The sequence below is a fragment of the Corvus brachyrhynchos genome, unplaced genomic scaffold, assembly GCF_000691975.1.
Source record: "Corvus brachyrhynchos isolate BGI_N302 unplaced genomic scaffold, ASM69197v1 scaffold56, whole genome shotgun sequence".
Taxonomy (NCBI): domain Eukaryota; kingdom Metazoa; phylum Chordata; class Aves; order Passeriformes; family Corvidae; genus Corvus; species Corvus brachyrhynchos.
Genome location: NW_008238664.1, coordinates 3,583,523 through 3,605,755, shown reverse-complemented (window position 1 = coordinate 3,605,755; position 22,233 = coordinate 3,583,523). Strand labels below are relative to the sequence as shown.

The 22,233-nt window shown below is 43.6% G+C and overlaps 1 protein-coding gene across 1 annotated transcript in view; it reads left to right on the top strand.

Annotated features, from left to right (window-relative positions):
- The window catches only part of MYH9 (myosin, heavy chain 9, non-muscle), a 54,008-nt gene that overhangs the window by 30,573 nt on the left and 1,202 nt on the right, over positions 1-22,233 (top strand). The window contains exons 14-40 of the mRNA XM_008636406.2: positions 395-509; positions 2,864-3,057; positions 3,396-3,517; positions 3,876-3,945; positions 4,889-5,049; positions 5,765-5,873; positions 7,473-7,604; positions 8,228-8,434; positions 8,928-9,065; positions 9,572-9,695; positions 10,480-10,651; positions 11,235-11,447; positions 11,886-12,030; positions 12,494-12,700; positions 13,675-13,779; positions 15,006-15,158; positions 15,524-15,772; positions 16,266-16,478; positions 17,146-17,358; positions 17,707-17,868; positions 18,557-18,685; positions 19,030-19,118; positions 19,323-19,446; positions 20,474-20,682; positions 21,098-21,206; positions 21,501-21,673; positions 21,805-22,233. Of these exons, the coding sequence (XP_008634628.1) occupies positions 395-509; positions 2,864-3,057; positions 3,396-3,517; positions 3,876-3,945; positions 4,889-5,049; positions 5,765-5,873; positions 7,473-7,604; positions 8,228-8,434; positions 8,928-9,065; positions 9,572-9,695; positions 10,480-10,651; positions 11,235-11,447; positions 11,886-12,030; positions 12,494-12,700; positions 13,675-13,779; positions 15,006-15,158; positions 15,524-15,772; positions 16,266-16,478; positions 17,146-17,358; positions 17,707-17,868; positions 18,557-18,685; positions 19,030-19,118; positions 19,323-19,446; positions 20,474-20,682; positions 21,098-21,206; positions 21,501-21,673; positions 21,805-21,922 (4,155 nt within the window). The 3' untranslated portion in view covers positions 21,923-22,233. The remainder of the gene's footprint in view (positions 1-394; positions 510-2,863; positions 3,058-3,395; positions 3,518-3,875; positions 3,946-4,888; positions 5,050-5,764; positions 5,874-7,472; positions 7,605-8,227; positions 8,435-8,927; positions 9,066-9,571; positions 9,696-10,479; positions 10,652-11,234; positions 11,448-11,885; positions 12,031-12,493; positions 12,701-13,674; positions 13,780-15,005; positions 15,159-15,523; positions 15,773-16,265; positions 16,479-17,145; positions 17,359-17,706; positions 17,869-18,556; positions 18,686-19,029; positions 19,119-19,322; positions 19,447-20,473; positions 20,683-21,097; positions 21,207-21,500; positions 21,674-21,804) is intronic.

Genomic DNA, 22,233 nt, shown 5'->3' with positions numbered 1-22,233 from the left:
AGTTATATCAACATTTATAGTTCAAGACATGTCAAACTGACAGCAATTTAAATTTGTTCTCTGTCACTTGGTGAGATTGGAGGTACTTTTCAGAAACTTGCATCAAGACTTCATCACCAGAAGTGCTGATGCAGTTGGTTTTTTGTGTCACACTCTGGATGGTACAAACTAGCATTGCAAATCCATTCCCTTTCTGACAGAACAGAACATGCAGCTTTTTGTAAGGGTTGAGAATTTCTAGGCGTGCTTACTTAGATGGCAAATCCAAGAGTGGTTAGGTAATCTGTTGTTGTGCAAACCTCAGTGATGCTTTTACAGACTGTGCCAGATGTTGTTGGATCATGTGCTGCAGAAAATCGCCCCCCAAGCTTCTTGATGTGTTTACCTTCTCCAGGTGGACTATAAGGCAGATGAATGGCTGATGAAGAACATGGATCCGCTGAATGATAACATTGCTACTCTTCTCCACCAGTCATCGGATAAGTTTGTGTCTGAGCTGTGGAAAGATGGTATGTAATTAAACTTCATTTCATTTGTTTGCTCTTTTTCTGTGTGAAAGAGCTTGAGCATCAGAAGTCTGTGATGAGCTGTTCTGCTTTTTTCCCCTGAAGACTAAGCCACCAAGATGAGCATTATCTGGAACATCTTTGCTTAGATCATGGTATTTCATTAAAAGTTCACTGTAACTCAAGAGAAAGGTTCACTTGCATCAGCTTCTGTTAAGCTTGCTGCATATATAACAATTCTGTCTCGAAATGCTGGGATAAAATATCAATGCACCATTATGAGCCAGCAGCTTGCATAGCTGCAACACTCAAGATCTGAGGCGGAATCTGTTTTCAGTCCTGCAACTAAGTGTGCCCTTTCTGCAGTGTTGTTCAGTATTTTACTCTATCTTCTCTGGGTTTATCTGCTTTTGAGTCTTACTGTCACTTTCTGTGGTAGGTTTTCTTTGACGTCTCTGTCTGTTGCAGAGATGCAGAAGGTTCAGAGAGCCTATTTCTATCAACACTTTCCTATTCTTCATCTAGAACCAGGTGACTGAGAAACCCAGCTGTCGTGTCATGTGTGTGATGCATCCTAGAGCCATGCAAGAAATGCTTCCGTTAACTTCTTTGTCCCTTTGTCATACCTGCCTGTCTTTCTTGTTCATTTCCTCTGCTTTGTGCTAGTAGCTCCTCATGGACTTTAAAACAAAAGTAAAACTCACCTTGAAAGTGGATACAAGAATACAGACACATTCAGGTGCTAAAATTTTCTCTTGCACAACTTGGGTAGGAACAGGTAAAGCAAATCCCTGTCAAGTGTTTGAATGTAGAGCTAGTACAGCTGTATTTCTTGCAAGATAAGGAAGGAAAAATTCTGAGACTACATAGAAACTGAAATCCAGTTTAACATTGGTTTTAGTACTGGGATTTCACTTTAGCAGCTGATAATTTAAAAGAAAGTTTGGCAAAGGAACTCCCACTGGATGAAAAATGGCCATCAGCGAGTTATGCCTAACAAGGCCTTTGCTGTGTGAGACTACTTTTGGACTTGAAATGTCAACTGACCACAGCTTAGTAGTTTTCATTTAGTGTTCTTAGCTGGATCTCCTGTTGCAAGTGACGGTCCTTTGTGCTATCTTGAAGTAGATTGCAGGGCTCAAGATTAAGAGGATTGGTACGGCCACAGTCTGAGATGCACTTCTGTGGGTTTCCCTGTGATGTCATCGAGTAACATAACCTTCTTTTCTTTCTGATAAGACAACCTTGACCCTATTCCAACAGCTGCTCTAGAAGTGAACAGTTTTTAACTAATATTAGTTGTTAATGAAGAGTATTCTTTCTTGTATATTCTTTTGTAGGGGTGTCTCTTAGCAGCTGTATTTTTTTTTTAATCAGAAGGCAGTTGAGCACAAGCTGGTATATTTTCTGGTGGAGTGAAGATTGGGAGCCTGAGTGTAGGCATCAGCCAACCACTAAGGATGGTGCAGACTAGTTTGGAGCCCTTAGTGAAAGTGTATTGGAGGTGTGGAAAGTCATAGTGATACAGTTAGTTTTTGTTGGATGGGTGAATTTTTATCTCCATGTGGAAAAGCAATGGGAAAAAGTAAAACTTAGTTTCTTCTCACCCCTGTTCCCTATCAGATCTAGCTGACTTCTGTTGAGGAAAAAAAAAATCTGTGGTGTCCATCCATCAAGGTGATAACTTCATCAATGCTTGGATGTCACTGTTGCATAGTGGAGAAACTGTTGGGGGCAGGGAGCTCTGACTTTCTCCTAGTGCTGTTGTTCATGTCTGTGTCATAGAACACTTGGACTCCAAAAACAACTCAAGCAGTGGTATCTCGAGGTTTGTTCTCTGTCATGCCTTTTACTGTGTTTGTTCAGTTTACAAGTAGATATGACTTTTCTCATCATCGGTCATGACAGTCCTGCCTGTAATGCAAGAGTGAAGCTGGGCTTTTTCTCTATCTGTGGCCCCTTCTGGATCAGAGTTAACTAATAGTTGACTCTGCTGGGCTACCAGCTAGAACTCTTGGTTTGTTGTTTTTCATTCTAAGCTAAGCAAGTAGAAGCATCTGAAACTCACTTCTAGATTGCTCTTCCAGTGCTGCCATCCGGGGCATCAGTAGAATGTGTTTGGGATTAAGTTTGACTCCATCACTCAAACTTCCTGTAGTGAGCTGATGCTTTCTTTTCCTTCCTGCTCCTATCCCTGCACAAATTTGGTACAGGAGTCGACATCTGTGTAGAGATGAAGCAAAAAGGATCCTGCAGCTCCTCTCATTTATCCTGTTCTACCCAGATGTTCTCTGTATGTTCCAATGCTTCCTTTGTTTGTGGGAAAATTTTAATGCTCTTTCCTGTGCTTTCTCTAGTGGACCGTATTGTTGGGCTGGATCAGGTAGCTGGTATGTCAGATACAGCATTGCCAGGGGCCTTTAAAACCAGGAAGGGAATGTTCCGGACAGTGGGACAGCTCTACAAAGAACAGCTGGCTAAACTGATGGCTACCTTGAGGAACACCAACCCCAACTTCGTCCGTTGCATTATCCCCAACCATGAGAAAAAGGTAAAGACAGTTCTAACAGCACAGCCCATGCATTCTTACATGGGCTTCCTGGGGCATGTGGCTGGGTTGATACCTTCTGTCAGGTTTTACAAGAGATCTGGAAGAGGCCCTGTTTTGTCAGGGTGTTTTTTTAAGGTCATCTTAAATAACTGTATGCTTACTAAAATTTTGGAGACTGATCTTTGCACTTCTTAAAGTGGCATAAAAGCTTTCTATTGCTTCTAACTGGAAAAGAGAGAACTGGCAGCTTTACAAGAAAGAGAGAGGGAGAGGCAAGGGGGTAAGCCCTTTTTACAAAAGCTTAGTGGTATTCATAAAATATACATTTTCCTCACTAGGCTGGAAAACTAGACCCCCACTTGGTCCTCGACCAGCTTCGCTGTAATGGAGTGCTGGAGGGAATCCGTATTTGTCGTCAAGGTTTCCCCAACAGAGTTGTATTCCAGGAATTCAGACAAAGGTGAGCCCTAGATAAGAATCTGAAGTAGTCTTTAGCCTGGCAAAGTTAAGACACAAGTACAAAAATGGAAGTCTTTTATTGCAACTAGATTGCAAATTTTTCAAAGACAACACATCTGTACCTTGGTATTCCCTGGCACAAAGCCTCCCAAAAGCATCTTGGATTTCTTCAGTAAGGGTATAGTTAAGGTGAGGCATAGAGGACCCTGTCCAAGACTGCTGCTTCATACTCTACTGTCTAGAGGTGCAGTGTTTTTTGAAAAACTGTTGAGCTCATAATAGGAATGCGTACTGATTTCTTTTGTTTTGTTGTTTTCAAATACACTTATGTGACTAGTCTGATGCTTTCTCGTTTTCAGATATGAAATTTTAACTCCAAATGCAATTCCCAAAGGATTTATGGACGGAAAGCAGGCTTGCGTGCTGATGGTAAAACATCCCAGAAACTCTACTTGAATAGAGTAAACTTTATGGGTGTGGTTTAAAAGTTGGAGTTGTGCATGCTAAATATAACTTGTACTCACAGACCAAAATTCCAAAGTCAAAATGTTTTGTCTGAGAGAAGGGTGCAAAAAGCTTCCTCTTGGCTTCATGGATGGAGGCTTTTGTCTAGCATGAGATTCAATAATCCTAGGCAAAGAGGATCTTTGTTTCCACAGATGCATACACTTTCAGATGCCAGCAGTATTCATAGAATCAAAATGCTTAGAAGCATTAAAGCACATGCTTAAAGTATGGGCTTCAGTAAACTTTCTGTAATGGCCTGCTGTTGACAAATGCTTTCAGCAAAGGCTCCAATTAGTTTCTGTAGAATTGCCTGCTTCAAAGGAAAAGCGTTGGCTCTAGCTTGATGAATAGGCTTGAATTGAGCTTGGCTATAAGGGATTCCCTTTTTTCTGTCTTATGGGAGTATAGCTGATTCTTCTTAACTAGTATAAGCACTGGCAGCAAATCCTTGGAAGGAAGTTTGGGCTGGGGTGTCTTATTTTGACAATAGGATAGGACTGGGAAAAAGTAAATAGGAAGGATCAACAGATGTTTCTTCAAGGAAAGGAAGAGAGTTCTCAAGACTAGGCATGCATTCCTCACAGCATCCTTGTATTCTGAGTGCTTGATGTGATACTGTATTAGATGATGCTTTCTGTTATATCTTCTGTCTCTGGTTACCTCAATTTGATGCTGTGCTTGGCTGAGCTCCAGCTCCTCTAATTGAGATAGGCCAGGACTTTATTGGGAGTTAGCAGCTTTGGTTGGCCTGAGTGGCTCGTTGTAGAGAAGGGCTGTCTTAGAGCCACAAGCCACAAATATGCTTTGTGATGTTTCAAGTGAAGAATTCTTTGTAGGACACGAATTCTTCTCTCTCTCTTTTTAGATCAAAGCATTGGAGCTGGATTCCAACCTTTACAGAATTGGACAGAGTAAAGTGTTTTTCAGAGCTGGAGTCCTTGCTCATCTTGAAGAAGAGAGAGACCTGAAGATCACAGATGTTATTATTGGATTCCAAGCATGTTGCAGAGGCTACCTGGCCAGGAAGTAAGTGCCATAATTTTTAAAGTACATCATAAACATGTATTTCTCCCATTCAGGTACAAGTTTATCTTCAAAAAAGAGAAATTATTATGTCTAGAAATTGCCTTTTTGTCAGAAAGGTCATGATTTATTTATTGTATGATCTTGTAGGGTTTTCTCATCTCCATAAAGCCAGACTTTTGGCACCTGCAGGAATCTCTGAGTGCTGTATCCCAGAAACAACCTGAGCAGTAAAGTCTGTTCCTCTCTATAAGAATGCTGTGCAGCAGATCAGGTTTTTGACAGAAGTGCTGTGAAGGTGCAAATGGAAAAGTCTTAGTATAGTACTGATGCAGGAGGTGTAGGGTTTCCCTTAAGCTGTTAGGTAGGGCTGCAAATGGTACAGTTCTAAGAACAAAAGTAGTACCTGTCAGTTTGGTGGGAAAACACACCTCTGTTTCAGATCTCCCTTGTTGGAAGTGAAGATAGTAAAGCTTTTCAGATTAGAGGACGTGAGGGAAAATTTTTTTTAAATAGGAAATTGGATTAAGGAGAGAATAGCCACTCTTATGTGAGCAGAAGAAAACTGAAAATCAAGAGAAAGTTCACTGGAAATTGTGCTGGTTTTTTGGGAGGGAACCTTCTAAAGGAGAAACACAGAAGTATCTAAGAAAGGGCTTGATGGTGTGAATTGTGTGCTGCTCTAGATTCCTTTGTCTTACCTCCACTTGCTTTGCAGAGCCTTTGCCAAGCGCCAGCAGCAGCTGACAGCTATGAAAGTGCTTCAGAGAAACTGTGCTGCCTATTTGAAACTGCGGAACTGGCAGTGGTGGAGGTTGTTCACCAAGGTAATATTTTTTCCCCTTGCAATTTTGACAGTTTGGTTGCAATTTCAGCTTCTCAGGTTGAACCAGAGCACAAAAATCACTCCCTTTGCAATTGGGTTGGCTTGCAACTGCACCTTGTTTTGTTTAGGCCGAGAATGTCTGAGAATGTCTAATAGTGTGTTTTATAGCTGAAATATGACTGCATAAACCAGATACAAAGCTACATCCAAGTAATACTGTGGAAAACCAGTAGCCATATCTTAATGTTTTATGCCTAAGAGGATCACTTGCTTTGGTGGTATGGTACTTCAGTGAGTCACTTGCAGTGTGGATCAATTTAACTAAGCAAAAATTATTATTGCAGGGGTGGATTGCCATCTCTTTGTCCAGAGTTGTAAGAGCAAAAGAAAAACAGTGGGGTCTGATCTTGCTGTTATAATTGTATATATTTCACTTTTATAAAGGCAATGAACACACAAAGAGAAGGTCTTTTTTCTAAATGCATGGGATTTCTTGCTTTTTGAGAGTAGAGTTTACACTTTTCTCTTTCCTGTGAAATTACTTCTAAGAGATTTTGATGGGGGAAGCACAGAGATGAATGGTGTTCGTTTCTTCATAGAGTAATAGAGTAGTATGGGTTGGAAAGGACCTTTAAACATCATCTAACCTAATCCCCCTGCAGTGAACAGAGACATCTTCAACTAGATTAGTTTGCTCAGAGCCCCATCCAACCTGACCTTGCATGTTTTCAGGGATCAGGCATCTGTCCACCACCTCTCTGGAAAACCTGTTCTAGTGTTTCACCACCTCATTGTAAAAAACTTCTTCCTTATATCTAGTCTGAATCCACCCTGTGTTAGCTTAAAACCATTACCCCTTGTTTTGTCAGAACAAGTTTGTCAAACTTGTTAGCCTTCCTAACAAGTTTGGCCCCCTCTATTTTGTGAATCCTCTTTTAGGTACTGACAGATGCTCTGAGCTCTCCCTGGACCCTTCTCTTCTCCAGGCTGAGCAGCCCCAACTCTCTCATCTTGTCTTCATAGCAGAGGTGCTCCAGCCCGCGGATTGTTTTTGTGACCCTGTGGACCCACTCAAGTCCATATCTTTCCTGGGCTGAGGACCCCAGACCTGGATGCAACACTCCAGGTGGGGTCTCACCAGAGCAGAGCAGAGGGGCATAATCCCCTTCTTAAACACTCCACCCATCAAATCCGTATCTCTTCAGCTTAGAGAGAAACATCTTGTGGGGTACCATGCCACAGGTCTTACAGAAGTCCGCCTATATGACACTGACTTACCTGTGAATTTCCTCATTGAATGGCAACTTTTTTATTCTCTTGCTATTACTACTTAATCCTTGAGGGTCTGGAATTTACTGAACCCTTTCCTGATGCATCTCATCCTGGAGGAGAATAAATGGATTGGCAGAAAGTGTGCTATTGGCAGAGCAGGTGATATCGAGTCCTGTGTGATTCTCCCAGTGTTCACAACAAAACAGTTGGTCAGTCAGATATGACACTATCTGAAATGTTGTTTTATTCAATGCTTATCTTAAGTACAAGAGCGCTTCTTCATGTTTTCATTTTTCCTTACATCTCATTCCCTTGGTTTCTCTTTCAGGTGAAGCCCCTTCTGCAAGTCAGCAGGCAGGAGGAGGAGATGATGGCCAAGGAAGAAGAACTAATCAAGGTCAAGGAGAAGCAGCTGGCTGCAGAAAATAGACTGAGTGAGATGGAGACCTTCCAGGCCCAGGTGAGTTTGCAAACCTGATGTGTAAAAGTTGTTCTCTCTCCACCTGTCCAGCTGCTTGAGAGCACCTCCTTTGCTTTCTTGGTCTGATGGACAAGCTGTAGGATTCCAACTTGGTGGAACATGACTTGGCTGCCTCTTGTTCACTTTCCTTTTCCCTTTTTCCCAGCTCAGTTCCTGCAGCAGGTCTTTTTGTACAGTGACTACCTGTTGCCCTTCTGTAGCCATTATATGAAGAAAAACCTCCTTTGGCTGAGTGTTATAGCAAGCTGATTGAATTCAGTCTTGGCATTAATGGAATCCTTTTTGTTTGGAGCACAGAAGGTGGGAGCAGGGTTGTTTTCCATAGGGCTGGTAATTATTTGTTACTTATGTAAAGGGAAATAGACAGTATCTGTATTTCAAATTGAGTGAATGATTTGTAGTTGCAGCACCTGATTTGTGAAGGAGAACACACACTTAAAAGTGTGTTTTGATATTTAGCTTTTTATTAACAGCACGGGACTGCTGCAATGTTTAAAACTGTAACTGTGGAACAGAGGAGCACAGAACTTCACTTGACACTCGTTGCTAAGTGCTTTGGTAAATTGGAGTTTGTCTTATTTCTGGCTTTGTATCCAATGTAGCTAATGGCAGAGAAGATGCAGCTGCAGGAACAGTTGCAAGCAGAAACCGAACTGTGTGCTGAAGCTGAGGAGATAAGAGCTCGCCTGACAGCCAAGAAACAAGAGCTGGAGGAGATATGTCATGACCTGGAAGCAAGGGTGGAGGAAGAGGAAGAACGGTGTCAACATCTTCAGGCTGAAAAGAAGAAAATGCAGCAGAATATCCAGGTAATGCCTTAGGAATGCTGCCTCTTGTCAGTAAAGAGAATAGTAAGGGTTAGAGTGGTTATTTTGCCTCAGCTTGGAGGGAAATGAAAGAGAGAAGCAGCGGGGGGGGCGGGGGAAGAGGCATGGGAAAATCCATCTGTGGAAACAGCAATAGAACACAGCAGTTCTGGTGCTGAGCCTGAGGCGTTCGGTCAGTCATCTGGAACGAGCTGGTCCATTCTTGAAGGTAAGGTGATGGCCCCTTCTCAATAAGAGAAGTCTTTGCTTTGTTTTAGGAATGGTAGTGTTCTTTGCAAAATAGCGTTGTTTGCTAGAAAATTTGTTGGTTGGTGTGCAGTATGTTGCATTAAGTCATGACAGAGATGTCACTCTAGGACCTACTGATAATACCTTGAAGGAAGGGTGAAGAAACCTTCCATTCTAGTATTGCTACTGTGCTGGTCCATGGATTGGTGAGCAGCACTGAAAAATACCTTACTTTTCTACTGTGAAGGAACTGGAGGAGCAGCTTGAGGAAGAGGAAAGCGCAAGGCAGAAGCTGCAGCTAGAAAAAGTGACCACAGAGGCCAAATTGAAGAAATTGGAAGAAGATGTGCTGGTTCTGGAAGATCAGAATCTCAAACTGGCTAAGGTAAGATTCCTGCATCATCTTCCACAAGCTAAAGATACACAGGTATTTCTCTTGGAGAAAACCACCACAAGCTGACCTTTTCCCTATTACAGGGAAACTTACTAATTAATTCAGTCTTGTCTTTGAGAATTGACCTGAATTCTTGAAAGTAACTGCCTGCCTGTATTCTCAACAGTCAGTATTGTGTGATATTTAAATAACCTTCACTAAATAATGATCCATGAGCAAACATTTTCTGATACACTGTTACACCAAACAGTATCAAGTTATTTTATAAACAGACTTGCCTTTCAGTTTTGAAAGGGCCATCATATACAAATCTTTAATTTAATTCCAAATTAAAATTTATTTGAATCTGTTTGTGATCCTGAAAGGATTTCTTTCTTTCTGAGTTTCCTCGTAGCAGGAGTAGATACTCATGACACTGACACTTCTAAGCAGTCAGCTCTGGAAAAATACCCTGTAATTCCAGCAACTCTATTGACATTGCCTTCTCAATTCTGCAGGAGAAGAAACTTTTGGAAGATAGAATGTCTGAATTTACAACAAACCTGACAGAGGAAGAGGAAAAATCTAAGAGTTTAGCCAAACTGAAGAATAAGCATGAGGCCATGATCACAGACCTTGAAGGTAGTTTTGGTTTTTGTTGTCCTTAAAAGATAGATCCTGTAAAGACCTTGCCTAATTAGTCTTAGGTGGTTTATTGTTAAAATTTGTTGAACTTCAGTTTCATTTCTGAAAGAGTTTTAGTCATCCTGAGTTTCTGAAGGGTTAAAAATTAGTCTATAGTGTGTAAGCTATTGATTGGTTTGATAGAGCTGTGCACTGGCTGGCTGAAGGTTATGTGCCTTGTCAGCTGTGAGCCCTTGATCTAAATAATTCTCTCCAAAGCAGCAGGCCAATGGAGAAGAGAGGCTGGTTCTCTTTCTTCTCCTGCTGTGGAAGTGTCCCCACTTTTCTACTTCCAGCAGCATCAGTCTGTCGGGGTTAGTGCTGTTTCTGATAGCCTGTTTGCACAAGTTCTTCCGAGTTCTAGAAGGATGTTGTTCTTCTGGAGGCTGCCTGTTCAGTTTCAGTAAAGGGAGAGCAGACCTTGCATTTAGCATCACTAAATGGTGCTTATGCCTGCATGGTATGAGACTGGCATTGTGTTTGCATTGTTACAGCAAAAGTGGGGAAGGAGGTTTGGCTGTAGGGTGATGGGAAGGGAAAATGTCCAGATATATTTTGAGGTCAAAAATATGGGGGTAGTTGCCTATATAGGTCCTGACAAAATAATGCAGTCCAGCTACAGTTTGGACAGTTCTCTTATCAGGAAAGAAGGTACTGGTTAAATAGATGTATTTTCCTGTGCTTGTACACTGATCTTTGAATGTGTCATCTGTGTAACTGAACGTGTCCCCATCTCCATTAGAGCGCCTGCGACGCGAGGAGAAGCAGAGGCAAGAGTTGGAAAAGACTCGTCGGAAGCTTGAAGGGGACTCCAGTGATCTGCATGACCAGATTGCTGAGCTGCAGGCTCAGATTGCAGAACTCAAAATGCAGCTGGCCAAGAAGGAAGAGGAGCTGCAGGCAGCCTTAGCTAGGTGAGAACCTGACCTGTGGGGTTCAGGGACCACCTGGTTGGGAAGTATTTCTTGTCTTGTGTCACCTGGAATAGGGACTAAATGCCATCTGTGGATGTTGTATTTTAGCCTGTGGGCTGTTAAAGATCCATGTCCTTAGCATTAGAGTTCTTTACCTGCTGCTCACTCCCACATTCTCTGTACACAACTAGACTATGGATGCAATAGGCAATGCATGCATTTGACTGAAGTAGCAATCATTAAGCTAGGGTTAAAAAGTAGTGGCAACACACTGTCCCTCTGGTAGTTGCTGTATTCATCTACTCTGTAAAGTGTCCAGTTTCCAATGTAAAATGGTGCTTTCTCTTCTGCTTTCTTCTGTTGTCAGTCTCTCTCTGTCCCCTTCTTTAAGGTGAGTAATCGTGCTGTCTCAAGTATTGGGAGATAGAGCTTAGAATTTTTAGATCATGTGTGGGTCAAAGTCTGAATATAACGTTGTAGAGCTGACCAATACCAGCTTTTCTTGATGATTCTTAGTAGGACAGGTTGTTTTAATTTGTGTATGGTTTAAGTCTGGCTCTGACCAGAACCTTATGTTGAACAGAGTGGAAGAAGAGGCAGCTCAGAAGAACATGGCCCTGAAGAAGATCAGGGAACTTGAATCCCAGATCACTGAGCTGCAGGAAGACCTGGAATCGGAGAGAGCCTTCAGAAATAAAGCTGAAAAACAGAAGCGGGATCTGGGAGAAGAGCTGGAAGCATTGAAAACAGAGCTTGAAGACACACTAGATTCTACAGCTGCTCAGCAGGAGCTGAGGTAACTCCAACATGGAGCTGTGTTGTCTTTATTTGGTTTTGGCTTTGGCTGTTTCTAATAATTCTGCTGCATTCATTCTCTTACCATAGCAAGTCTTTGCCTTTATCACTGGTTAGCAGCCTCAGTGACTACAGGAGGAGGTGGTGTGCAAGCTGTAGTCAAGGCTGCATTACCTCACCTGATGTCAGAAAGTTGATTTGCTCCCTAAGCAAAGTGCTAGTGGTACCCCTGAAACATCTGTACTTTCAGGCTTCTTAGGCAGAAATCATGCTGCCAGCTTGCACTTAAGAAGGATGCAATGCTAAGTGCTACCTTTGAAAAGTATCTTTGTAGCCTAAACAGACCTTGGCATTTTTCTGCATTAGAGATGCTGTTGGTGGATATACACCTCTGTTTGACTCCCTCCTCGGCATCTGAATGGAATTGTGAATTTTGCAGGTCAAAGAGAGAACAAGAAGTAACGGTTTTGAAGAAGACCCTTGAAGATGAGGCAAAGACTCACGAGGCTCAAATCCAGGAGATGAGGCAGAAACATTCACAAGCTATTGAAGAGCTGGCAGAGCAGTTAGAACAAACCAAACGGGTATGTGGGACAGAAAACACAAAGTCAAAGCAGTCAACCTCCCTGAAATGACAGTGCAGAAGAGCACAAAGTGTTCATGATACTGATACATGTGTTCTTCCCTTGGTAGATCATTTTTCTCCATAAAGCATATATGAAGCTGTTTTAAATAGTGACATTCATTCTTTTTTCTCCTGCACAGCTAAGACATTCTTCTCACTGATAGCAGTTGAGTTGTACAACCTTTAGATTGGAAGTCTGATGGTGCAAGACTTTTTTTCTGTATTGTTGTCTTCTCTGATTGTTAGATTGTCTCCTGCTTATCAGTAACAGGCTGTTCATATTGTTTTTTTCTGAGTAAGCAGTCTGCAACTTAACTGCTAAACATACAGCATTAGCTTGCTTGTTGGAAAAACATGTACTCACTGGATCCTGCCATATCTGAAGTCTAAGGGGCTTTGCTGCCTTTTCTTTTCCTCTTCAGGTGAAAGCAAATCTTGAAAAAGCAAAACAAGCTCTGGAAAGTGAGAAGGTTGAACTGTCCAATGAGGTGAAGGCTCTTCTGCAGGGCAAAGGGGATGCTGAGCACAAGCGGAAAAAAGTGGATGCTCAGCTCCAGGAACTGCAGGTGAAATTCACAGAAGGTGAAAGAGTGAAGACTGAACTGGCTGAGAGGGTTAACAAACTGCAGGTGAGTGGCATGGGTTTTCCTTAGCTTCAGCCCAAGCTGAAGAGAGAGAGAAAAGGTTGTAGGCTGGTATCTCCCCATGGCTAGTTCAAAAATGTTGTTCCTCCTGAGGATAATGTTCCTACAAAAAGCAAATCCATAGTTTGCTTCCCAAGGACTATGCAAACTCCTTAACTCATTGCCAGATCAGGATATTTGGATGGATGTCACTTATTTTGAGGAGCCCTGAGAAGGTGAAACAACCAGTTGCTGTTTGAGATTTGTAAGGCTCAAGGAGTCAGAGTGTCTGTGCCCCCCTAAAGCAGGCAGTGGCTTGCACAGCACAGCTCTGCGAGCACTTGGCTGCAGGAGCACCTGGAGTGGCACACACAGACTGGTGATTGTGTAACTCCTGTGGAAGACAGGGTCTGGAAGTTTTGTCACATGGTTGATGGTGATGAGGAGTGGTTAAAGGATGATGTGGGAACTTAGGGGTTTCTCCTCCTTTCTTCAAAGGAGCAGCAAATCCCTTAGGAAACATTGTCTTTGGCTTTCTCCTTTACGGAGGGTTGTCATTAAAAGTTGAACATTGCCAGTGTATGCACAGTCTTTTGGAGTGTGAAAACGTAATTTTGAGACTCCAGATATAATCCTGAAGCAGATAGTACAAAATAGAAGAGAGTTAGTTTAATAAAAGCTTTTACAATTGCTTACCAGGCTGTCTAAAATCTCATATAGGCCTTTAAAAAACCCCAAACCAACCAAAATCAGAAGGCTGTTGTAACAGAGGTGATCTGAAATAAACATCTCTTTTTAGCTTCTCATATTTAATTCCTGGGACTGTGGAAGTGATATATTCATTCCCTGAGTGATTATACACATGCCTTCTTGTTGAGAGGTGCCTCAGTTTTCACTTCTAGGTCTCATAGCTGCTCACCTCTTCCTGTCTTTGTTTTTGCTGATGCATTCAATAACTGATATGCTGATCTCTCCTTCAGGTCGAGTTGGACAATGTCACAGGTCTTCTGAACCAGTCTGACAGTAAATCAATCAAATTAGCAAAGGATTTCTCTGCTCTGGAATCACAGCTTCAGGATACACAGGTGAGGGCTTTGGAAACCAAGGCAACTGTGTGTCTGTTACAAATTGGTAATGGGAGAAATCACTCTGGATGCCATTAAGTACTGGTTATACAACAATTCAAAAAATTTGATCTGGATTTCTTTTTTTTCTTTTTTTTTTTTTTTTTTTTTTTGCTGAGGGTTTCTATAGCATGGTAATGAGAGCATTTCTACAGAAACAAGCTGGTTATCTTCCTTCTGCTTCCTCAGCCCGTGGAACATATGTGACTTTCCCTGTCTTGGGTTTAGAAGTTCTGCTCTATCACCTTTCCACCTGAGAGCACTTTAGTGCTTCAACTGACTGGAATGCTTGTTTGAAGTTCTTGTTTGAGATCTTCATAGTCAAGTGTTTAACAGGGTTTTTTTATGTGTGTGATTTCCAGTAAGTTTGTAAAGTTAAACAGAAAGTTTTATTTCCCAGTGGATGTTGGGGAAGTGATAGATTCAAATAATTTTGTATTTTTTCAGGAAATAAATCATCCTTAGACTTACACTTTGGGATAAACAAGCATTTACAGTTAGAATATGACTCTTAAGGTCGAGCATGGAGTGCTAAAAGGGTTGGAAGGGAAAGAAAGAGCACATCAATAATAAATAGCCTTGAACAGTCATTGATGTTCTGTCTACTTACTGCTCCTTAAAAAACAGACTCAAAGGCAGGGCACAATAGAAAAATTCTGCACTAGTTTGAAGATTGATTAATCTTTGCAGATCCTTCAGCTCAAGCACTGGCAGTGTAAGTCAGTCAATGCTGTTGTGCCCTAAGCTGGTGAGTGACCAGTTCTGCTGAGACCAGCGTTGTTTTTAACCATGCTGGAGCACTTGGGCCTGTTGTCTGTTCCTTTGGTGCTGGAATAGGAGAGAGACACATAGCAGAGTACAGTCATACTGTTGTTGGGAAAGCTCTGAATACTTTGTGTGCTACTTGGAGGACTTGAAAAAGGACTGTGGAGAGGCTTGTGTGGCAAGGAGTGTACTTCAGCGATTAGCGCATAGGAGAGAATAGGACCCTTCTGAATATTTTGTTTCTATACTGACTCATCGAAAGACAGTTATTTAAATTCTGTCTTCGGTTGTCTTATCTGTGAAATTAGTTGCATACTTAAGCTCAACTTTAGAAGCATTCCTTCTGGAGAGAGTGGGTAAGGACTGTGAGCCTTTAAATCCAAGGAGCAGTGCTGAATTCCACTGGGGTGTTTGCTTTATAGGAGCTGCTGCAGGAGGAGACTCGCCTCAAACTGAGCCTCAGCACTAAGCTGAAGCAAATGGAGGATGAGAAGAATGCTTTCAAGGAACAACTGGAAGAAGAGGAGGAGGCAAAGAGAAACCTGGAGAAACAGATCTCTATTCTTCAGCAACAGGTACAGAGTCTGCATCCCGTAAACCAGTGACTTTTGAGAGGAAGCATAAGTACAGGTCTGTCTTGTGGAACGTAAAATTTAAATGCTGAATTGACTTCTAGTAACACAACCTTTCCTGGGCAAGGGTGATGTTGCTGATTTGGGTGAGAGAAGAAATGAAGAGGTCTCTGATGATAATCATATGAACTGCTTTTAGATTTCTGTCCAGGAATTCCTTTGGGAATTTAGTCATGCAGTATTATCTGAGCAGGGAGTAGTACCTTCAGAAATGAGCAGACTTTCTTACTTGAAAGTCCTTCATTTTTGGTGCCGGTAAACTGCACAGAACATTTCCTGTGGCTTCATGTGCAATCTTGGTCCTTTAGGCAATAGATGCGAAGAAGAAGATGGATGATGGCCTGGGCTGCCTTGAGTCAGCAGAGGAAGCCAGGAAGAAGCTGCAGAAGGACTTGGAGGGCTTGAGCCAGCGATATGAAGAGAAGACAGCTGCATATGACAAGCTGGAAAAAACAAAGACCCGCCTGCAGCAAGAGCTGGATGACCTCGCTGTGGACTTGGATCATCAGCGGCAGATCGTTTCCAACCTAGAGAAGAAGCAGAAGAAGTTTGATCAGGTATGACTTCAGTCATAAGCGTTCAGTAGGTACATCTTACCGATAGGTCTGCTTTAGGAACACCTAAGCAATACTGCTTGGAGAATGCATATTTGTTTCTGAACTAAGGCAGAGCACACAGAGTGGAAAAATAAGCTTTAATAGAAGTAAATTAATTTTGTTCTATGAATAGGAAGTTAAGCGATGTTCCTTTTCCCAAAGGGATAACATTTATGTCAAATCCAGGACTGAGTTTGAAGTGTTGTTTGCACATCATCTCAGAGAAGGTTGAAAATAATAGGTTGGAGGCCTAGGAAATCAGAGGTTTGTTTACTTGAGGTCAGCACAGTTGTTAGAGATGGGATGGCACGCTTCATTCTCTGAAGCTGCATTTTCTTGATTCTTCTATCCTTGGAAGAGCACAATTAATAAGGCCCTGATGAAAAGGTGAATATTTACCTTGTTTAGCAAGTGATCAGCAATTTCTCAGAACACTGATGCTGTGCTCTTGTAGCTGCTGGCAGAGGAGAAGACCATCTCTGCCAAGTATGCGGAGGAACGGGACCGCGCTGAGGCAGAGGCCCGGGAGAAGGAGACCAAGGCCCTGTCCCTGGCCAGAGCCCTGGAAGAAGCCATAGAGCAGAAGGCTGAGCTGGAACGAGTCAATAAGCAGTTCCGTGCGGAGATGGAAGATCTCATGAGCTCCAAGGATGATGTTGGGAAAAGCGTAAGTATCCAGTTGAAGTGTCCCGGCGGGAAATGCCACACAGTTGATACTGTTACTTTTGTACTGCAAAAAGCCTATGCCAGTGGTAACACAGAGGAACGTTGTAGAGAGTACTGGATACGTTGTGAGTTTGTGAATGTTATGTTTGTATTACATCAGTAAGTGGTAAAGATGGGCTGGAAATGACCCAAGTGAGGCAGTGGCAAACCTGAAAATTACCTGGTATTGTTGTGGTGGAGATGAAGGTGTGGTGTGAGCCTGATATGTAAAATACAGCAATTAGCCAGGCAGTGGAAGACATTACCTCCAGTATTTCAAAAGAAGAAATGCTATGTTACTGAAGGAAAAGAATACATTTAGAGACTAAGAAGTACTTTCTTGAATTCTGTCAGAACCAGAGGTGTCCAGCTCTGATAAGTTTGCAGCAAGTCAGGACTGGGCTGACAAATGCTTTTCTCTTTCTCCCCACCACTACACACACACGGTCAGAACTAACAGTAGTTGTGGTTCAGACTGGCAGCTTGCATCAGCCATAATACAAGGGACAGATACAGTGTTCTTGATCCTGTCTGATGTGGGTGTCTGTTCTTAGCCTTTTTTTTCTGATAGGGTAGATTAAATTGTCTGTAGTCTTTGGGGAAACCTCACGTGTGGTACTCTGTTGTAGGTCCATGAGCTGGAGAAAGCTAAGCGAGCCCTGGAGCAGCAGGTGGAGGAGATGAAGACACAGCTGGAAGAGCTGGAGGATGAGCTGCAGGCCACAGAGGATGCCAAACTGCGGCTAGAAGTGAACCAACAGGCTATGAAGGCACAGTTTGACCGGGACCTGCAGGGGCGTGATGAACAGAATGAAGAGAAGAAGAAACAGCTGATCAGACAAGTAAGAATTGCTCTGTAAATCCTCAGTGCATTCTGTACACAAAGGCACTTGTGTCCAAAGATGGTCAGACAGACAGTGCCAGTCCAGAGATTGTTAATGTTAATACTCCAGGCAGTATTGCAGAGCTCTGAGAGACTTCCTCCCTTGTGTGATCGTTCCAATAGCCTTTGTCTATCAAAGGAACCCGTGGGGCTTTATTAGTGAGGAATGTTAGCCCTATCCCCCTGCCAGGGAGAACGACGACAAATCACATGCTTGCACTTATGTAGCCTTTGAAAGGGGAATGTGAAAAGTGGGTGCTGGGAAATGAAGGAGCTGAAATGCTGATGCCTCTGCTCCTCCACACAGGTTCGGGAGATGGAGGCGGAACTGGAGGATGAACGAAAACAGCGCTCCATGGCTGTGGCTGCCAGGAAGAAGCTCGAGATGGACCTGAAGGATTTGGAAAGCCATATAGACACTGCTAACAAGAACCGTGAAGAAGCCATCAAGCAGCTGCGCAAACTGCAGGTGAAACATTGCAGCTGTTTCAGCTGTCAGGGCAGAGCTTTAACCCGGGGAAATGGGATGCAAGATTCCACCTCACCAGAACAATGCATCAGTGTCACAAGAGCAGCAGAACCTTGCAGGAGTTCACTGGGAAAGATTTTTTGGTGTTTCGAACACCCTTCTAATCACAATCTGCCTGCTTAGCTTCCCAGGAGACAAGCTGTAGGCAAAGTCCATTCTAGTGCTTGTCTCAGGTCCATGTTTTTGGAAAGGATTACAGAGCTGCAAAACTAGAGGACCTTAAATAATATTTAGGCCTGCTCCTGCCCCAAGATGGCTCTGTTGTGCTTTTTTAATTCCTGCAAACAGTTGTCTGACCTGTTCTTAGAAAAAACTAAATCCTCCCTAGACTGTTCATTCCATTGCTTCACTAGAAAGCTTCCTATACCTTCCCTTCCCCTCTCCATTTATTTGACAAAACCTTCCTTCTGCAAATAAGCAATCCTGTTTGCTTCCATTGATACTTATTCATGTTATTTGTGAAATACAAAAAGGATGATTCCTTCTGTTTTTACAGCAACTTTTGTGGTTGCTGAAGAATAATGAATCCCTGTTTCTGTTTTCCATCCATGTTTCCCAAAAGACAAACCAACCACATTTCTTAATATGAATGCTCCAAAGTACACCCCTTTCTGCTCTCCCTTTTCAGGCACAAATGAAGGATTACATGCGGGAGCTGGAGGACACACGTACTTCCAGAGAAGAGATCTTGGCACAGGCCAAAGAAAATGAGAAGAAGCTGAAAAGCATGGAGGCAGAGATGATCCAATTGCAGGAGGTAATGGAATATGCATGCAAGTCAAGGGTTGGTTTGTTTTCTTTGGCCAAGAACTATATGCAGCAATCTAAGCTGGAGTGTTTTGTTCTTTTCTTTTGCACTTTTTGCTCTGCTCAAATATGAGGTCTGGTTAAAAGTGCAGAATTTGGCCCTTTTCTGACAGCTGTGACAGGCGTGTGCAAAGCAAAGGAAGATGTGGGGTGGACAGGGAGCAGGCCATGTAGTATAATTAGCTCTGGATCATGCTAGAGACCATACCAGCCATTACCAGTAACTCCTTTTTCCTATGCTGCATTAATTGGTAGCTTCCTATTGGATCACTGTCCGTCTCGTTTTCATTCCAGGAGCTTGCAGCTGCTGAGCGTGCCAAGCGCCAGGCCCAGCAAGAGAGGGATGAGCTGGCTGATGAGATTGCCAACAACAGTGGTAAAGGGTGAGTAATGTTCCCCATTGAGGGAGGAGGAGCTGCTTTGAGAAAACACTTCTTGGCCTGTTACTTTTCTGTAGACTGCAGCACACACTGTATCCCCTCTGGTCTTGAAAGACTGAGCTAATTTTGTGTACGAGAGGTGAGTTTTCCCAAGGCGTCGATGCCATCAGTGCTGCTTTAATGCTTTCATGACTCTGTGTCCTGTAGAGCACTGGCCATGGAGGAGAAGAGGCGCCTGGAGGCACGGATAGCTCAGCTGGAGGAGGAGTTAGAAGAAGAACAGGGCAACACAGAGATAATCAATGACCGGCTCAAGAAGGCAAATCTTCAGGTACCTGTTCAGGCTGCATGGCCCATGGGGTTCTCTGCTCTGTGTGAATGGTCAAACTGTGCTCTGAGTAATGCCAGCAGCTGCCCTGGGCACAGTGCAGGCCCTCAGAAAGCCATAGGTGTGAGCAAGATGAAACAGCTGGATACCATGGTACAGAAAATAGCAGCCAAAATTGGTGTTAACTCATTGGCTTGGACCATTTAAAATCATTGGGTAGCTGGAACAATCTCCCAAGTTTATTGAGAAAGATGATCTGTGGCATGCTGCTCCAACTTGACATGCTGAACAGTGCCACAATGTGTTTGGAAAGTTATTTTTCTGCCAGTTGTATGCTGTTTCAAATGGACTGAACATACGAAATTTGTTAGGCTGCTATAGAAACCACGATCTTAATCTGCCTGTTGTCTGCCATATTTTGTCTACCCAACTTTGAGAGTCAAGCATGTTGTTTTCTTAGCGCTCCAAAGCCAAGGAGCTGGGCTGATGGTTTTCCAAAGGGCTCATTCATTCTGATGGATGAGAGTGTAGTTCTTTACTTGGTTGACTATCAGCCAGAGCCCTGGCTTGGAGGTGGACAAGTTCTTGCCCTTTTACATCTGATAGTATTTTTAAGCTGCTTCTTCGTAGTGGAAGTAGACGGACAGCAAATAAACAATAAATTAGTAAAGCACATATATTGGATCCACTTGCCTCAGGATTTTTGTAGTTCAGAGACTGATAATTGCTGTGTTAAGTGCCAGACCATGGCCTTTGCCCCAGAGGGCAGTGAATGTGATTGGCAAGTTTAGTTAGCCCTAAGAGGAGGTTGATAAACCTGTTATTCAAGGAATTACTTTGAAAATCTGGGTAAACTAAGATACTGTGAGAAGTGCCCTGCTTATAGACAGCTCCCTCTGCATTGGAGTTATTCCAAGTATTCAGCTCGCCCTCGGGGTCCTTGTTCTTTTTGAGTCTGAGAAATAAATGAGCCTTTCAGGCAGGAGCACTGGCTGTGCTGAGGAGTCCTTATCTCTCTCTCCCCCTGCAGATCGATCAGATGAACGCCGACCTGAACGCCGAGCGCAGCAACGCACAGAAGAACGAGAACGCTCGCCAGCAGATGGAGCGCCAGAACAAGGAGCTCAAGCTCAAACTCCAGGAGATGGAGAGCGCCGTCAAGTCCAAGTACAAGGCTAGCATCACGGCCTTGGAAGCAAAGATAGCACAGCTGGAAGAGCAGTTGGACATGGAGACAAAGTATGTGCTAGTAGAAACTCCGTCTGCTTTACGAGCTTCTGCCCCTTCTGGGATTTTAAGCTCTTCTTAATTCTGATTTGTTGGAGTGAGAGCTTCATCCTAGGTATACTGGGTAGTACAGAAGTAAGATCTTGGCAAACCTTCCTTTTTTTCACAGTAGAAATTTACAGCTTCTTCTGAACTTAACCACTCCTTAAACTGCAGCTGTGGTACACTTGTTGCCCCTCTGTAGCTCTCATCCGTGTGACATCAGCCTTTTGGTCATTTCTGGGAAACACTGCTTCCTACCCCCTTTTCTTCCTAAGTTAAGGAGGACTCTTGCCATCTTCCTCACTTGTAACTTGCCCAAGTCAGGTACTCTTGTTGGGGTCGGTGGGAGATAAGCTGTTGTCTGAGCCTCCATGTTTGTGTCCAGGGAGCGCCAGGCTGCCAGCAAGCAGGTGCGCCGTGCCGAGAAGAAGCTGAAAGACATCTTGCTGCAGGTGGATGATGAGAGGCGTAATGCTGAGCAATTCAAAGATCAGGTGGGTACAGTGACCTGCAGTGTCTGTGAGTCTTCTGGGGAGCAGGATTTCCCTTCTGTGACCAAGGCATTCACCATCCTACGGATTTCTCTTCTTCTCTGTCACTGTAATAATTGCAAGATGAGACAGATGAAAATGCTTTTAAGGAAAAGCTAGGACCTCTCAAATCCTAGGCAGCTCCCTTTAGAAAGGGAAGAGGGGGCTTTGGAAACTCTGCTTTTTGCTGCTCTAACTACTGTGCTGCAACTGGGGAAACACTGAGTTCTTACTATTTTCTGCCCCATACATGCTCAGGCGGACAAGGCAAACATGCGCTTGAAGCAGCTGAAGCGCCAGCTGGAGGAGGCAGAAGAGGAGGCCCAGAGAGCCAATGCATCCCGCAGGAAGCTCCAGCGGGAGCTGGAGGATGCTACCGAAACAGCGGATGCAATGAACAGAGAAGTCAGCTCCCTGAAGAGCAAACTCAGGTAAGGAGGAGCAGCCAGTCCAGCACGGGCTTTGTGCAGCTGCCCACAGCAAACCCTCAGCTCCTCCCAGAGCCTGCCCTGCCTGCTGAGTTCGGTGGGACGCTGCTGACGGGCTGTGTGTCCTTCCCTAGGCGTGGGGACCTGCCGTTCGTCGTGACACGTCGGATGGTCAGGAAGGGAACAGGAGAGTGCTCCGACGAGGAAGTGGACGGCAAGGCAGATGCTGGTGATGCCAAAGCTACTGAATAAGTCCTCCCATTTGACCCAGGTTACATGTGAGGGAGTGACCCATCTACCCTCCCCTCTTCCATTGGACTTTCAGCAAACCCTCTCCTCCTAAATTGGCTGGGGGATCTGCAGAGCAAGCCCAGGTCTATGTATCTGGAGCCATCAGGCATCTGTGTTCCTAGTTTTCTCCTCTTTCCAGTTTCCTAATCCTCTTTGTGTTTAATGCCAAAGAGTCAGGGCTCTGAAATTTGACCAGCAGTTTGGCCACTGCAAAGGCCTGTAGAACCTGTCTGTGCCATGTCTGCTGGTAAATCCTTACACAGTTTGGAGGG